An 18,992-nucleotide genomic window follows, 5' to 3' on the forward strand; every position below is an offset into this window, starting at 1 on the left:
GTTCATATGAGTAACAACATGAATTTGTGCATGAGGCAGAAATAATGCGGTGCGACTCGAGTTTCGCCATCAGCTGGAAGACGGTGTCCCTTTTTGGTCAGTGTCAGTGGAGGAAAGGGAGAGCGGAGGGATGTTGAGAGACGACCCCTACACGGAACCCGCGCGTGCGCCATCATGCATAAATGTATTTTGTCCCCCCACACCAAACGCGATCACGACACGCAGGTTAAAATATCAAAACAAACTCTGAGCCAATTACATTAATTTGGGGACAGGTCGAAAAGCATTAAACATTTATGGCAATTTAGCTAGCTAGCTTGCACTTGCTAGCTAATTTGTCCTATTTAGCTAGCTTGCTGTTGCTAGCTAATTTGTGCTGGGATATAAATATTGAGTTGTTATTTTACCTGAAATGCACAAGGTCCTCTACTCCGACAATTAATCCACACATAAAAAGAGCCACAGGCTGACTACACCGCGAGCGTTGCAAAATAAATGTAGAAATCTATATTATTCAATTATTGCACCCACACTGCTCGCGCACTTCAACGAGCGTCTGCGTTGCCAAAAGCTAACATGGAACCCAATCCGGCTGCACGCGTGCGCCATCGTGCATACATTTATTTTGTCCCCCCACACCAAACGCGATCACGACACGCAGATTAAAATATCAAAACAAACTCTGAACCAATTATGTTAATTTGGGGACAGGTCGAAAAGCATTAAACATTTATGGCAATTTAGCTAACTAGCTTGCACTTGCTAGATCATTTGTCCTTTTTAGCTAGCTTGCTGTTGCTAGCTAATTTATCCTGGGATATAAACATTGAGTTGTTGTTTTACCTGAAATGCACGTCCTCTACTCCGCCAATTAATCCACACATAAAACGGTCAACGGAATCGTTTCTAGTCATCTCTCCTCCTTCCAGGCTTTTTCTTCTCTTGACTTTATATTGTGATTGGCAACTTTCATAAATTAGGTGCAAGTAATACACAAGTAATACAGCAATGGATCTATTAACGGTGTGATCATATAGCCTACCTCAAATGTTGAAATATATATTTTTAATTCCCGAAAAACAAGGTAAATTCAGGTAAATTCAAGCAAAGCCAGTATGCGGTGATAATGTATTGGGCCTATAGCTTACTGCACAAACCTCATTGATACAGTACTGTTTTTAATTGGTTAATGTTGCATAGACTTACATTTTTTAAGTCATGTTAATAAAAAATCAGAGCGGTAGATCTCGGCATGCATTTTGACTCAGAAAGTGATCTTGACTCAGAAAAGGTTGGTGACCACTGTTGTAAAGCAATGCATTTCCTTCTCCATCCACATTATCTTACATGCATCCTCTGCATGCGCTGTTGATCTCTCACTCGTTTACAATAGGAAAAGTGAATGGGAAAATAGGTTTGAAGTTTCCTCACCTGTTTGTGTCTTATTCCTGAAAGCTGTGCTTGCTAGGTTTATTTTAATATGTCAGGCTTGAAAATCCGTTCGGCCATTTTGGCACAGTGACACACTACCCAAACCAGACGCAACTGGTTTCAAGAGGCCAAGAGACGTCTTGTGATCACCTACTGCTACCTAGTGGACGAACTGGGAATCAGACAGGGGATATATTTACATCAATGGATAGGTAGAGGCGTCAGCTTTCTCCTCATATGTACAGTATATCATTCCTGTAAGATGACTAATTATTCCTATAAGATGAAAAAATTACATTGCACAAGGCCTGCACTTTTGAAATGGCTGTGTTCCTATTTATCCTTTTGGATCAGTAATTGGTGACATATTTTATGAAAAAACCTAGACTTTCAAATGTATTATTGTCCAACATTTGACAATTGGAATCCCACAGTTCTTGCCTTTCTAACAGTACTAAGCATGTAGTATACAATATTGTGTAGTTTAGAAAATGCCACCAGAGGGTGTCAAAGTTGAACAGGTTAAGGAATACTTATCTTAAGGTATTTTAAAAGGTTTATAAGTAGTTTGTAAACTGTTGTAGATAGTTTATAAATCTGTAATAAACAGTAATAATACATTGGTAGAAATTGTGCTTCTCATTTATCTGCTAGCCAAATACTGAGCTTATATGACAGCACTGGCTTTACTCGCAATAAGATTCAATAACATTGCAGTCATATATTAGCTCATTATTTGGCCAGTACCAAAATAACCATTGTGTTATAACTGTATAACAGAATCATAAACTTTATATGTAAACTACTAATTAACGGTTTATAAACTACTTGTCAAGCCCTATATAAATCCTTTTAAGCATGCCTAAATGTAAAGCGTTACTGGTTTATTTGTATGTCCCAGTGTATATTTTGTTCACAATAATATGTCTGAATGTGTATTTGTTCAATTAACCTGCAAATATGGCAGTTTTGTCATATATTTTTATTTGTTGATCTATCTTGTCATCGTTACCATTACAATCAAGGAATGAATGGATTGTTTCATTTTATGTTTAACCAAATAAAAAGTAATTATGAAAAGTGTTGGCAGGTTATTCTAACTTTAAGGCCAAACCACAGATCCCAATGCGAAAATGGGGACAGGAGAAACTGAGTACACTGATGAGTCTGCTAAGTGTTCAGTGCACACAAGACAAGGCCTTCTGCTGAAAGACAGTGTGATTGGTAAGAGATCACATGTGACGTTGTGTACTGACTGCACGAAGGACATGACGTTCCTACAAATATAACTCAAGTTTGGGAAATGACTTGGAGAAGTATGATACTGACGAGATGATACTGAAATGTTCATTCAAGGGGAATGTTTAATCTAATCATACATACAGTATCTCAAAATAATCCATGTCTGTTTATTTTTGAGAATGGATGTGTAGTATGCAGTCCTCTAACATCAGTAGTATCTTCAATGGAATATCTATTAAACTTTTCTATGTTGCATAAAACTCAAACTAAACTTTACATATCTAAAATAATACGAAAATATATCTAATCCCTGAATCCTGTAGAGGCTTGTTGTGTGTTTGTGTATTTCTGTCATGCTTTTTGTGTTCTATTCATAAGACTTTGAAAGCGTCCTTGATTTTCAAATATTCAACAAATATTTGTGAAACAAAACATGGAAACAGTATCTGCATGGCAAGACCATTCCAATAACTCTGATACCAGAATCTCCATGCCAACAGCATGATTGAGGATCAGTTCATCATGAAAAGACGTCAATAGACACCAACACAACATCTGTTCTTATCCAAGTTCAGATTAGAAGACAAAGTATTACTTAAAATGACCTCTCTTGCAAACAATTGGTCAAACATGTTTGTCTGTCCACAACTTTCTGCTTTATGTCTTTGTGACATGTTCAAGTTTGTTCATATGTGTAGAACAGTGTTTGATGGTAACACTTCACATTAACGAATACTTACCTAAAAGGTTTTAAAAGGGGTTTATAAGTGGTTTGTAAAAACATAAACATTAAAGATATAATTTACTCTTTATAAACTACTTATAAAACCCTTCAGAAATCCTTTTAAGCACGCCTTATTGTAAAGCGTTACTGGTTTGCTTGTATGTCCCAATGTATGTTTTGTTCACAATAATATGTCTGAGTGTGTTTTTGTTCTATTAATCTGTGTATATATATATGGTTATTTTGTCATGTATTGTTCATTGTTGCTCTGTCTCGTCACTGTTTCCATTACAATCATAAAGCGGATGGTTTATTTTCATATTCAATCAAATGAAAAGTAATTGTGGAAAGTGCCATCAAGGTTTTTATTATTTTACGGCCAAACAGATCCCAATGCGAAAAGTGGGACAGGAGAAACTGAAGAGTACATTGATGCGGCTGGCAAGCGTTCAGTGCGCACAAGGCAAGGCCCACTGCTGAAAGACACAGTGATTGGTAAGAGACCATGCGTGATGTCATACACGTGACGTCATGCACTGACTGAATGGAGGAGATGGCGATGGCTTTAACATGAGTGACAAATGTCATTCAAGTTTGGGAAATGACTAGGAGAAGATTTAAGAATAGCCAATAGTATGATCTATTTTCTGATTTTCTGGAATAGATTTCCATAGTCCTATGATAACATCCACAGTATCTTCCTTGTGATGTGTTCTTCTGGGGAGATGTTCTATGAAACTTCTATGTTCCATAGAACTCTTCTGACAAAATGTTACAAGATGGGGCTTAAATATATATGTATATAGCTATATATCTATGTACAGTACCAGTCAAAAGTTTGGACACACCTACTCATTTATTAAGGGTGTTTCTTTATTTTTACTATTTTCTACATTGTAGAACAATGGTGAAGACATCAAAACTATGAAATAACACATGGAATCATGTAGTAACCAAAGTAGCCACCCTTTGCCACCCTTAGTCATCCCAAACCATCTCAATTGGGTTGAGGTCAGGTGATTGTGCAGGCCAGGTCATCTGATGCAGCACTCCATCACTCTCCTTTTTGGTCAAATAGCCCTTACACAGCCTGGAGGTGTGTTTTGGGTTTCTGTCCTGTTGAAAAACAAGTGATAGTCCCACTAAGCGCAAACAAGATGGGATGGCATATCGCTGCAGAATGCTGTGGTAGCCATGCTGGTTAAGTGTGCCTTGAATTGTAAATAAATCACAGACAGTGTCACCAGCAAAGCACCATCACACCTCCTCCATGCTTCACGGTGGGAATTACACGTGCGGAGATCATCCGTTCACCTACTCTGCTTCTCACAAAGACACGGCGGTTGGAACCAAAAATCTCAATTTGGACTCATCAGACCAAAGGACAGATTTCCACCGGTCTAATGTCCATTGATCGTGTTTCTTGGCCCAAGCAAGTCTCTTCTTCTTATTGGTGTTCTGTAGTAGTGGTTTGCTTTGCAGCAATTTGACCACGAAGGCCTGATTCACGTCTCCTTTGAACAGTTGATGTTGAGATGTGTCTGTTACTTGAACTCTGTGAAGCATTTATTTGGGCTGGAATCTGAGGTGCAGTTAACACTAATGAACTTATCCTCTGCAGCAGAGGTAACTCTGGGTCTTCCTTTCTTGTGGTGGTCCTGATGAGAGCCAGTTTCATCATAGCACATGAGGGTTTTTGCGACTGCACTTTTGCGACTGCGACTGAAGTTCTTGAACATTTTCGCATTGACTGACCTTCATGTCTTAAAGTAATGATGGACTGTCATCTCTCTTTGCTTAGTTGAGCTGTTCTTGCCATAATATGGACTTGGTCTTTTACCAGATAGCGCTATCTTCTGTATACGACCCCTAAATGTCACAACACAACTGATTGGCTCAAAGAAGAAAATAAATTCCACCAATGAACTTTTAACAAGGCACATCTGTTAATTGAAATGCATTCCAGGTGACTACCTCATGAAGCTGGTTGAGAGAATGCCAAGAATGTGCAAAGCTGTCATCAAGGCAAAGGGTGGCTACTTTGAAGAATCTCAAATATAAAATATATTTGGATTTGTTTAACAGTTTTTTGGTTACTACATGATTCCATATGTGTTATTTCATAGTTTTGATTTCTTCCCTATTATTCTACAATGTAGAACATAGTCAAAATAAAGAAAAACCCTGGAATGAGTTGGTGTGTCCAAACTTTTGACTGGTACTGTATATCTATACACAAAAGTATGTGGACACCCCTTCAAATTAGTAGATTTGGCTATTTCAGCCACACCCGTTGCTTACAGGTGTATAAAATCGAGCACACCGCCATGCAATCTCCATAGACAAACATTGGCAATAGAATGGCCTTACTGAAGAGCTCAGTGACTTTCAACCAGGCACCGTCATGGATGTCACCTTTCCAACAAGTCAGTTCGTCAAATTTTTGCCCTGCTAGAGCTGCCCTGGTCAACTGTAAGTGCAATTATTGTGAAGTGGAAACATCTGGGAGCAACAACAGCTCACCCGCGAAATGGTAGGCCACACAAGCTCACGGAACGGGACTGCCGATTGCTGAGGCGTGTAGAGCGTAAAAATAGTCTGTCCTTGTTTGCAACACTCACTACTGAGTTCCAAACTGCCTCTGGAAGCAACTTCAGCACAAAAACTGTTCGTCGAGGGCTTCATAAAATGGGTTTCCATGGCCGAGCAGCCACACACAAGCCTGGAAACACGTTCTCTGGAGTGATGAATCACGCTTCACCATCTGGCAGTCCGTCTGAAGAATCTAAGTTTTGCAGATGCCAGGAGAATGCTACTTGCCCCAATGCATAGTACCAACTGTAAAGGTGGTGGAGGAATAATGGTCTGGGGCTGTTTTTCATGGTTCAGGCTAGGCCCCTCATTTCCAGTGAATGGAAATCTTAACACTACAGCATACAATGACATTCTAGACAATTCTGTGCTTCCAACTTTGTGGCAACAGTTTGGGGAAGGCCCTTTCATGTTTCAACATTACAATGCCCCCGTGCACAAAGCGAAGTCCATTCAGAAATGGTTTGTCAAGATCGGTTGGGAATAACTTGACTAGCCTGCACAGAGCCCTGACCTGAATCCCATCGAGCACCTTTGGGATAAATTGGAACGCCGGCTGCGAGCACATGCCTAATTGCCCAACGTCAGGGCCCGACCTCACTAATGCTCTTGTTGGCTGAATGGAAGCAAGTCCCCACAGAAATGTTTCAACATCTAGTGGAAAGCCTTCCTACAAGAGTGGAGGATGTTATAGCAACAAAGGGGGGACCAACTCCATGATTTTGGAATGAGATGTTTGACGAGCAGGTGTCCGCATACATTTGGTCATGTAGTGTATATACACTGAGTGTACAAAACATTAGGAACACCTGCTCTTTCCATGACATAAACTGACGATGCGAATCCAGATGGAAAGCTAAGATCCCTTATTGATGTCACTTGTTAAATCCTCTTACATCAGTGTAGATGAAGGGGCCGAGACAGGTTAAAGAAGGATTTTTAAGCTTTGAGACAATTGAGACATGGATTGTGTATGTGGGCCATTCAGAGGGTGAATGGGCAAAGCAAAAGAGGGAGGGGAGTGCAACTCAATATTTAGGAAGGTGATCCTAATGTGTTGTACACTCAGTGTATATAATCCCTGATCACATAGAGAGGCTTGTTGTGTTGTGTATTTGGTTATCGCTGCCATGCTTTTTGTGTTCTGTTCAAAAGACATTGAAAGCTTCCTTGATTTCCAAATATTTAACAAATCATTGTAAAAGAAACCATGGAAACAGTATCTCCATGTCAAGACCATTTTAAGAACTCCAAGCCTACAGCTGATGGGTTAATTTCAGATTTAACAAAATAACATTTTGGAAATTGCTTGCAATGTTTTTATTATTTTACGGCCAAATCACAGATCCCAATGGGCAAAGTGGTACAGGAGAAACTGGGGAGTACACTGATGTGTCTGGCAAGCGTTCAGAGCGCACAAGGCAAGGCCCGCTGCTGAAGGACACAGTGATTGGTAAGAGACCACACATGACGTCATGTACTGACTGCATGGAGGAGATGGCATTCACATGAGTATCACTCAAGTTTGGGAAATAATTGGAGAAATATGATACTTTTGTAACAGGGTCATCTGTTACACGGACAAGAGATGATACTGAGAAGATACATGTACCTTAAAGGGGAATGTTGAATATCATCTCTTACCATACTGTATGTGCACATCTCAAAGTAACCAATAGTATGTTCATTTTTGAGAATTTATTTATGTAGTCATATAATAACATCAATAGTATTTTCCATGCAATGTGTTCTTCTGGGAAGATGTTCTATGAAACTCTTCTATGTTCCATAGAACTCTTCTAACTAAATTGTACATGATGGGGCTTATTTATAAAGTATATGTACAGTCAGGTCTAAAATTATTGGCACCCTTGATAAAGATGAGCAAAAAAGACTGTATAAAATAAATAATACAAATACTGAGCTATATTGCATGCCAAAGAAGGAACATTTTATATTTTCATACTAAAACAATTGCTCAGAGAAAGATTTTGTTGAACAAGTAATAATAGGATCTCCTGTTTTCAATACTCCAGCACCCTCCCCTTGCAAGGATAATGATACTGAGTCTTTATCTACGACAAAATCCACCGCTGGTGTATGTGGCCAAAGAACTCAATTTTCATGTCATCTGACCATAGCACTGGATCCAATCCAAATGCCAATGCCATTTATCAAACTCCAGGCGGTGCTATGGACAGATGACATGAAACTAGAGCTCCTTGGCCACGCACACCAGTGGTGGGTTTGGCGTTGAAAAACAAAAGCATATGCAGAAAGGTACCTCTTACTTATGTTAAAATATGGTGGTCGATCTTTGATGTTATGGGGCTATTTTGCATCCACTGGTCCTGGGGCAACGGCATCATGAACTTTGCCAAATACCAGGACATTTTAGCCAAAAACCTTGTTGCCTCTGCCAGGAGGCTGACATTTTGCTGCAAGTAGATCTTCCAGCAAGACAATAACCCCAAGTACTAATCAAAATCCACAAAGAAATGCTTAATTGACCACAAATTAAACATTTTGCAATGGACATATCAGTCTCCAGACTCGAACCCCATTGAAAACCTGTGGTTTGAATTGAAGAGAGCAGTCCATAAGAGCAGACGAAGGATATCAAGGATCTGGAAAGATTCTGTATGGAAGTATGGTCTAAGATCCCTCCCAACATGTTCTCCAATCTTATAAAGCAATTTAGAAAAAAGTTCAGTGTCATTGTCCTCGCAAGGGGAGGGTGCTAGAGTATTGGGTAACACTTTATTTTGATAGTTTGTATGTAGATGCTCTACAGCAGGGTTCCTCAAGTTGAGGCCCGCGAGCCGAATTTGGCCAGTGGGTGATTTTATTTGGCCCCCCAAGTGCTGAAAAAATATTTGTATTTTTTATTGTTGGACATAAGACTAAAAACACCAGCAAATCATCTTTATAAATTGATTTTAATTCGGAAATTTTGTTCAAAAGTATTACCATGAATAATAGAGAGACACAGTGCCTTCGAAAAGTATTCAGACCCCTTGACTTTTTCCGCATTTTGTTACATTACAGCCTTAATCGAAAATATATTACATTTAAATAAAATACTCAGCAATCTACACACGATACCCCATAATGACAAAGCAAAAACTGTTTTTTATTTATTTTTGCAAATGGATTAAAAATATAAAACTTAAATACCTTATTTACCTGGGACGGCAGATAGCCTAGTGGTTAGAGCGTTGGACTAGAAACCGAAAGGTTGCAAGATCGAATCCCCTGTCGTTCTGCCCCTGAATAAGGCAGTTAACCCACTGTTCCTAGGCCGTCAGTGAAAATAAGAATTTGTTCTTAAATGACTTGCCTAGTTAAATAAATGTAATAAATACAATTTATATAAGTATTCAGACCCTTTGCTGTGAGACTAGAAACTGAGCTCAGGTGCATCCTGTTTCCATTGATCATCCTTGAGATGTTTCCACAACTTGATTGGAGTCCACCTGTGGTAAATTGAATTGATTGGACATTATTTGGAAAGGCACACCTGTCTATATAAGGTCACAAAGTTGACAGTGCATGTCAGAGCAAAAATCAAGCCATGAGGTCAAAGGAATTGTCTGTAGAGCTCAGAAACAGGATTGTGTCGAAGCACAGATCTGGGAAAGGGTACCAAAACATTTCTGTACCATTGAAGGTCCCCAAGAACACAGTGGCCTCGATCAATCTTAAATGGAAGAAGTTTGAAACCACCAAGACTCTTCCTAGAGCTGGCCACCCGGCCAAACTGATTAATTGGGGGAGAAGGGCTTTGGTTCGGGAGGTGACCAACACCCCGAAGGTCTGACCGAGCTTCAGAGTTCCTTTGTGGAGATGGTAGAACGTTCCAGAAGGACAACCGTCTCTGCAGCGTTCCACCAATCAGGCCTTTATGGTAGAGTGGCCAGACAGAAGCCACTCCTCAGTAAAAGGCACATGACAGCCCGCTTGGAGTTTGCCAAAAGGCACCTAAAGACTCTCATGCCATGAGAATCAAGATTTGTCACTTCTGGAGAAAACCTGGCACCATCCCTACGGTGAAGCATTGTTGTGGCAGTATCATGCTGTGGGATGTTTTTCAGCGGCAGGGACTGGGACACTAGTCAGGATCGAGTGAAAGATGAACGGAGCAAAGTACAGAGAAATCCTTGATGAAAACCTGCTCCAGAGCGCTCAGGACCTCAGACTGGGGCGAAGGTTCACCTTCCAACAGGACAACAACCCTAAGCACACAGCCAAGACAAAGCAGGAGTAGCTTTGGGACAAGTTTCTGAATGTCCTTGAGTGGCCCGGCCAGAGCCCGGATTTGAACCCGATCGAACATCTCTGGAGAGACCTGAAAATAGCTCTGCAGCAACACTCCCCATCCAACCTGACAGAGCTTGAGAGGATCTTCAGAGAAGAATGGGAGAAACTCCCCAAATACAGTTGTGCGAAGTTTGTAGCGTCATACCCTAGAAGACTCGAGGCTGTAATTACAGCCAAAGGTGCTTCAACGAAGTACTGAGTAAAGGGTCTGAATACTTATGTAAATGTGATATTTCAGTTTTTTTTTTAAATATATATTAACAAACATTTCTAAAAACAGTTTTTGCTTTTTCATTATGGAGTGTTGTGTGTAGATTTATGAGGACAAAAATCTTTTTAATCGATTTTAGAATAAGGCTGTAACCTAACAAAATGTGAAAAATGTCATGGGGTCTGAATACTTTCCGAAGGCACTGTATATCTGATCTTATACAAATGTGAACAAGGTTTGAAATTATTATGTTTTAGTCCAATATTATATCTGTTTGGGCTTCTTGCGGTCAATTTGCAGTCTTCAAATTATTTGTAATTACGTTCCTGCCGTCTTACCATCCGCTCAAGACCACAATTGCCCCGTGGCTGAATCTAGTTGATGATCTCTGCTCTACAGATTATCTACAGACTATCAATAACATTTTAATTTACCCTAACCCTGGCCCAAACCTTAACCCTTATCCTAACCCTAAACTTAACCCGTAACCTCCCTAACCCTAACTCTAAGCTTAACCCTTATTCTAAACCTAACCTAACCCTAACCTCAGCAAGCAGTTGCTTATCAACGGGTAGTTTGTTGACAGTATAACCCAAATAAAGTGTGACCAAATCTCTTTCTCTGACCAATTGTATTAGTATAAAATAATATAATGTCCCCATTTTTTGCAGCATACAATATAGATCAGTATTTGTATTCTTTATTTTAAACAGTCATTTTGCTCATCTTTATCAAGGGTATATGTACAGTACCAATCAAAAGTTTGGACACACCTACTCAATCAAGGGTTTTTCTTTATTTTTACTATTTTCTACATTGTAGAATAATAGTGAAGACATCAAAACTATGACATAACACCCATGGAATTATGCAGTAACCAATAAAGTGTTGAAAAAATCGAAATATATTTTAGATTTTAGATTCTATAAAGTAGCCAACCCTTATCTTGATGACAGCTTTGCACACTCTTGGCATTCTCTCAGTCATCTGGAATTCATTCCAATTAACAGGTGTGCATTGTTAAAAGTTCATTTGTGGAATTTCTTTCCTTCTTAATGTGTTGAGCCATCAGTTGTGTTGTGAAAAGGTATGGGTGGTATACAGGAGATAGCCCTATTTGGTAAAAATAAAGAAAAACCCTTGAATGAGTAGCTGTGTCCAAACTTTTTACTGGTATTGTATATTTATACAGTATATAAAATCCCTGATCTCATAGAGTGGCTTTTTGTGTTGTGTGTTCCTGTATCTCTGTCATGCTTTTTGTGTTCTATTCACAATAAATGTAATGTTTTCTTCCAACCCTAACCTTACAGCTCATAATTTAACAAAATGCTAAGTAATTTTGGAAATTGCCCGCAAGGTTATTATTTTACGGCCAAATCACAGATCCCAATGGGCAAAGTGGTACAGGAGAAACTGGGGAGTACACTGATGTGTCTGGCAAGCGTTCAGAGCGCACAAGGCAAGGCCCGCTGCTGAAGGACACAGTGATTGGTAAGAGACCACACATGACGTCATGTACTGACTGCATGGAGGAGATGGCATTCACATGAGTATCACTCAAGTTTGGGAAATAATTGGAGAAATATGATACTTTTGTAACAGGGTCATCTGTTACACTGACAAGAGATGATACTGAGAAGATACATGTACCTTAAAGGGGAATGTTGAATATCATCTCTTACCATACTGTATGTGCACATCTCAAAGTAACCAATAGTATGTTCATTTTTGAGAATTTATTTATGTAGTCATATAATAACATCAATAGTATTTTCCATGCAATGTGTTCTTCTGGGACGATGTTCTATGAAACTCTTCTATGTTCCATAGAACTCTTCTAACTATTCTGTAGATGAAGCTAAAGAAATTAACTTCTAATTACTGGTATCTTAAAAAAATAAGATCTGATACCATAGAAATGCTTGTTGTGTTGTGCGTTTGTGTGCATTATTGTAATGCTTTACAGATGAAGTCGGAAGTTTACATACACTTAGGTTGGAGTCATTAAAACTCGTTTTTCAACCACTCCACAAAAATCGTGTTAACAAACTGTAGTTTTTGCAAGTTGGTTAGGATATCTACTTTGTGCATGACACAAGTTTCCAACAATTGTTTACAGACAGAATATTTCACTTATAATTCACGGTATCACAATTCCAGCGGGACAGAAGTTTACATACACGAAGTTGACTGTGCCTCTAAACAGCTTGGAAAATTCCAGAAAATTATGTCATGGCTTTACAAGCGTCTGAAAGGCTAATTAACATAATTTGAGTCAATTGGAGGTGTACCTGTGGATGTATTTCAAGGCCTACCTCCAAACTCAGTGCCTCTTTGCTTGACATCATGGGAAAATCAAAAGAAATCAGCCAAGACCTCAGAAAAAAAATTGTAGACCTCCACAAGTCTGATTCATCCTTGGGTGCAATTTCCAAACGCCTGAAGGTACCACATTCATCTGTACAAACAATAGTACACAAGTATAAACAACATGGGACCATGCAGCCGTCATACCGCTCAGGAAGGAGACGCATTCTGTCTCCTAGAGATGAATGTACATTGGTTTCGAAACGTGCAAATCATTCCCAGAACAACAGCAAAGGACCTTGTGAAGATGCTGGAGGAAACAGGTACAAAGGTATCTATATCCACAGTAAAATGAGTCCTATATCGAGATAACCTGAAAGGCTGCTCAGCAAGGAAGAAGCCACTGCTCCAAAACCTCCATAAAAAAGCCAGACTACGGTTTGAACCCGCACATGGGGACAAAGATCGTACTTTTTGGAGAAATGTCCTCTGGTCTGATGAAACAAAAATGCCCATAATGGGCATAAAGACCATCGTTATGTTTTGAGGAAAAAGGGGGATGCTTGCAAGCCGAAGAACACCATCCCAACCGTGAAGCACGGGGGTGGCAGCATCATGTTGTGGGGGTGCTTTGCTGCAGGAGGGACTGGTGCACTTCACAAAATAGATGGCTCAGGAGGAAGGGAAATTATGTGGCTATATTAAAGCAACATCTCAAGACATCAGTCAGGAAGTTAAAGCTTGGTCGAAAATGTGTCTTCCAAATGGACAATGACTCCAAGCATATTTCCAAAGTTGTGGCAAAATGGCTTAAGGACAACAAAGTCAAGGTATTGGAGTGGCCAACACAAAGCCCTGACCTCAAACCTATAGAAAATGTGTACATCCACAGGTACACCTCCAGTTGACTGAAAGTATGTCAATTAGCCTATCAGAAGCTTCTAAAGCCATGACATCATTTTCTGGAATTTTCCGAGCTGTTTAAAGGCACAGTCAACTTAGTGTATGTAAACTTTTGACCCACTGGAATTGTGATACAGTGAAATAATCTGTCTGTAAACAATTATTGGAAAAATGACTTGTCATGCACAAAGTAAATATCCTAACCGACTTGCCAAAACTATAGTTTGTTAACAAGAAATGTGTGGAGTGTTTGAAAAACTAGTTTTAATGACTCCAACCTAAGTGTATGTAAACTTCCGACTTCAACTGTACATCGTCTGGTCTAACCATTATCCTACTCAAGACAGCCCAAATAATAATTTCTTCAGAGCACTACAAAATGGCATTAGATGTTAACATCACAGCTGGTAAGTCTGTCTGATCCAAATGTAATAAAACCAGTCTTAAGTCCCTAATTGTTTGCTGTTGTGAATGCCAGATCCAGGAGTTCAGTTCGTAAGCGGGTTGTCAAATGTCCATGCCCTCATTGGCCAGCCTGCTGAACTGATGTGTAAGCTGAGCAGTGATGATTGTGAAGGGGCCTGGTACAGAGATAGCAAGAAGGTTAGACTGAATTATCTTTGTCATTCTCACCCCCCAATATATTTTTATTTGATAATATCTTAAGATAAATTATAATATATATCTTTCCTGACAGTTGACAGCAGATGATGGACACATAATGTCCAGAGATGGTGCAAGCCACAAGCTGGTCATCAACCGTTGTCAGGAGGAAGACTCTGGAAAATACCGCTTTGAGGCAGACGGGCGTAAAACTGAGGCAATGCTGAATGTGGAAGGTTAGAAAATGAAAGGCATTCATTTTGGTTATATGTACAATACAATGTCTACACTGTCTCAACATAATTTGAGTAGCCATTTCACAATACTCAAATTATAAAATCATTATGCATTTAAAAAAAGTTATATCCACTTTTAGTATTCAGATTTTATTTTTTAAACAATTGCAGTTGAGTCAAATGTCAGTTAAATTGCATGATCTGTGTCCTATTCAGACCCTCCCAGGTTTGACCCTGATGATCTGTCTGCGTTCTCTCAGCCGGTCATAGTCAAAGTGGGGAATAGCGCCACGTTCAAACTGCCCTTTGTGGGCCGCGAGCCCATGAAGATCCAGTGGTACAGAAAAGGAGAGGAGCTCCTGGACGATAACACCACCAAGATAGAGAAGTCCTTCACCCAAAGCCGCCTGCTCCTCAGCAAGTGCCAGCGCAAAGACACTGGAGAGATCAAGATCAAGCTCAAGAACGAACATGGTACCATGGAGGCTATCTCAAGACTCATCGTCCTCGGTGAGTTGAGAAATGGAACCAATGTTAGAATTAGTTCAATTCAAGAATTCAAGGTAAGAACTGTCTCAGTTCAATCATTGTTCAGAGATATTCTCGTGTATCTGTGCTGTGGACAGTCAGTTCTCTCTCTTAAATTCCAATGCAGAGACATGACTGCAGACTGTTTTGGCTAGGGTAATGTGACCTCTCTCTGTCTGATCTGGTAGACAAACCCACCGCGCCCCAGGGCCCTGTGGAGGTCCTCGAGAGCACAGCCTCTTGTATTCATATCAAATGGAGAGATCCAAAGGATGACGGTGGCTGCCCAGTAATAAACTACAACCTAGAGCGCCAGCAAGTTGGCCGCAACACTTGGAAGAAGCTGGGGGACATCCCTGGCGTCCCCGAATACAAGGATAACGACGTGGAACACGGCAGGAAGTATTGCTATCGTATCAGGGTGGTCACCGAGGAGGGCGTCAGTGAGATGATGGAGACTGATGACCTCACAGCTGGCACCTTGGGTGAGCTAGTTGTAGGTTTAGTAGGTTTAAAGTGGATGTCAACAATGTCACGTAAGTTGTTATATGTTGTCATTAGAATCTACTTCAAAAGTTGTGCTTACGATAACCTTATTTGGGTATTATGACAGAACATTTTGAAAAGTGTTACACAAACACGAAATGTTATGTAATTTTCCTGAAATATCTCAGCCTTTCCTAGCAGCCCTGCCCCACCAAAAGTGGCTAGTGCTTTTAACAACTGCATCAACCTGACATGGTCTCCCCCGACCGACACTGGCGAGTCTCGCATCCTGGGCTACAACTTGGAAAAACGCAAGAAGGGGAGTAATCTGTGGAGTCCCGTCAACCCTACAGATGAGCCTATCCAAGGTCTCTTCTTTTAGTGAATTAGGGGCGTTAGTATACCACAGCTTCTTTGGATTAATGAATTCAATTGTATTGGACTTTCTATGACTGATTCTGTTTCTCCTCACTACTAGAAAAGAAACGTGCAGTGACAGATGTTGTAGCAGGGAACGAATACGAGTTCAGAGTTTATGCTATCAACGTCTCTGGACTCAGCGAGCCCAGTTCCCCTTCAGAGTTTATTTTCGCAAAAGACCCAAAGAGTAAGTCATACATCCTTTCAAAGTGCAAGCAACATGTACAACTATAATAAAACATCATATTTTCTGAAATAACTGTTTATTTAGGTGCTTGTTTATACTGTTAATTTGTTTGAAGTCAATGATGTATGGCCATTAGATTTACAATTTAGTGTTTGTTTTAGAACCCCCAGGGAAAGTGGAAGATCTGGAGGTGGCAGACACATCCTACACCACCCTCTCCCTGTCCTGGAATAAACCCACAGAGGAAGTGGGGGTCCAGGATGAGGCCAAAGGGTATTTTATAGAGGTCAGGCAGGCTGAGTGCATAGACTGGACCCGCTGTAACGTCACCCCCATCATCTTGACCACCTTCACTGTGAAAAGCCTGAAGGCCATGGCCATGTACTGGGTCAGGGTGATTGCTATCAATGATGGAGGAGAAGGAGTGCCCCAGGATCTGGACAACTACATCCTGGCCATGCCTCCACCTGGTGGGTGACGATGATGCGTTCATTGGGAATAGTGTTGTATTGTCTTTCTGTTTTAGCCTGTTTTAGCCTGCAAGTTAGACTTACATAAGATGAGTTTCAAATGTCCTCATTTATTTTTGTCACTGTTTTCAGTGAGACCATGCTTCACCGATAATAAGATGAAGAGTTTCATGGTGGTGAGAGCTGGAAATTCTGTCAGGATCCTCTTAAACTTTGAGGTAAGAGGGTAAGAGGTGAAACTGGTAATTGGCATATGCTTTAAGACCATGTGCAATCCATGCTATCTTGATGTTTTAAATCATCTTGTTATTAACAGGCATCCCCATGGCCAGAAGTCACGTGGCTGAAGGACGATGTTCCTTTGCTGAAGCGGGTCAATATCTCCAACTCTGAATCGTCATCTCAACTTCTGATCACTTCCTCTGAGCGCTCTGATTCAGGGATCTACACCATAGTGGTCAAAAATCTAGTGGGCCAGGAGAGCTTCAGTGTGGAGGTCAGGGTTACAGGTACAGTAACATACAGTAAAACTCTCCTAGTGTGTTTCAGACTGAGAAGGGATTGGAACTTGCACAAGATGAAAAAGACAGCCAGGGCCCGCACTCACAAAGAAAGTATTTTAAATATCAGCAGTCACAATAAAAATCGGCCATAAGTGAATCAACAACAATTACCACCTAATGATAGAATGTCCTCCTGAAGTGTAACATCATACTGACTATCATCTCTGACTCTGGCTGTAGATGATCCCAAGCCTCCAGGACCAGTAGAACTTGAGGAGAACGTCCCAGGCACTGTGACTGTGATTTGGGAGCCATCCCCTGATGAGAAGCGTGACGACCACCTTCACTACTCTGTGTCTAAACGGGACTCCACCAAAGGCTCATGGAGCATGGTGGCCGACAGGCTCTTCAACAACAAGTTCACGGCTTGTAACATTATGCTTGGCAGGGAGTACCACTTCAGGGTCTACGCCAAGAATGACATGGGCATGTCTGCTCCGTCTGAGTCTCCCACTTGGGGAAGCGAGAGGAGGAAAGGTATTAGAAGCCAGGCAGAGAGAGATACTTTGCCATATAAATAAGTCATATAAATCAGCTTTTATGGATAGACAGGTACTAATAACAGTATAATTAATAGCAGTCATTAAGCTCAACATTTGACAAGTACTAATGTGCTATTATAACGGTTTATTACAAATGAATGAATAATCTATGAACCCTTTATATAATGCTGCTATTTTAACTTAAGCATTACTTGACATGTAAGATGAGCATTTTACCTTTTTGCCATGTTTCTTCTCTAGACAAATTTGTGGTAAACATGCCAGCCTACAAAACGTGTGATTTGCGGACCGCTCCAGCCTTCCTTGTGCCACTGAGACAGCACACAGCACCCAAAGGCTATGAGTGCTATATGAGCTGTGCCATAAAGGGAAATCCCAAGCCTCGCGTCACTTGGTACCGCAACAACATCAGCCTCAACACTAACACCAACTACTTGATCACCAACATCTGTGGTGTCTGCTCCTTGCTGATACTCCGTGTGACCCCCAAAGACTGGGGCGAGTACAACATCCAAATAGAAAGTGCCCTGGGGAGGGCCGAGTCCTCCACCAAACTTACAGTCAGAGGTGAGAACTCCACTGACCTGCTCTGATAAACATATTTAGTACCTCGTGTGAGTTAGACTATTATTTAATGTAATTAAAATAGGGTAATACTGTTTCTCTCTTTCTCTCTCTTGCTCACAGAATGAAGAAACATTTTACAGTGCTTCAGTATGTAGAGGTGTGTATCAAGGTGGAAAATGTAAATTTTGTTATATGATTGAATTAAGTTATTTTCCAAAATGCATGACTGTACTGCTTGTAAGACATGCACTGTGTTTGTTGAGGCTAGTAAGTAAAAATGACAAGAGTGATCGTTTTTGATCATTATGTTTGATGTGGATATTTCACAACCTAAAATGACCCAAATCAAGATGGCATTGACCCAACCTGGGAGTTGGGGTTTCCTAGACTTAAATTAATTCTGATCCTAAATCACTTGAGATTACCAAACCCTCTCCAATTTTGTTGTCATGTTAAACATACTAATTTCATGCTGAATAACGTTGACATTCCGATTAAAAACATACTAGAAAGTGACCGAAAGTGTACACACACACATACAGAAAGTGTTGTGTAAAGCCTGTGGAAGTGATGGCAATAGACATGAATGCAGTGGACAGATTACTGTAGGTCCCATGAAATACTAAATATGACCACAGAAAATAACTGAGCTATGCTGTCAATTTTTTTGAGAACTCAACTATGTCACTTGTAAGA

The 18,992-nt window shown here is 40.3% G+C and overlaps 1 protein-coding gene across 1 annotated transcript in view; it reads left to right on the forward strand.

Annotated features, from left to right (window-relative positions):
• LOC120058623 (immunoglobulin-like and fibronectin type III domain-containing protein 1) overlaps window positions 1-18,300 on the forward strand; it is a 38,712-nt gene extending 20,412 nt beyond the window's left edge. The window contains 11 exon segments of the mRNA XM_039007382.1: window positions 14,212-14,336; window positions 14,431-14,572; window positions 14,789-15,082; window positions 15,289-15,585; window positions 15,775-15,954; window positions 16,065-16,193; window positions 16,796-16,881; window positions 16,980-17,172; window positions 17,407-17,703; window positions 17,970-18,254; window positions 18,257-18,300. Of these exon segments, the coding sequence (XP_038863310.1) occupies window positions 14,212-14,336; window positions 14,431-14,572; window positions 14,789-15,082; window positions 15,289-15,585; window positions 15,775-15,954; window positions 16,065-16,193; window positions 16,796-16,881; window positions 16,980-17,172; window positions 17,407-17,703; window positions 17,970-18,254; window positions 18,257-18,300 (2,072 nt within the window).
• Window positions 18,301-18,992: the final 692 nt, after the last annotated feature.

This window comes from Salvelinus namaycush, chromosome 14 (genome assembly GCF_016432855.1).
Source record: "Salvelinus namaycush isolate Seneca chromosome 14, SaNama_1.0, whole genome shotgun sequence".
NCBI classification, from domain to species: domain Eukaryota; kingdom Metazoa; phylum Chordata; class Actinopteri; order Salmoniformes; family Salmonidae; genus Salvelinus; species Salvelinus namaycush.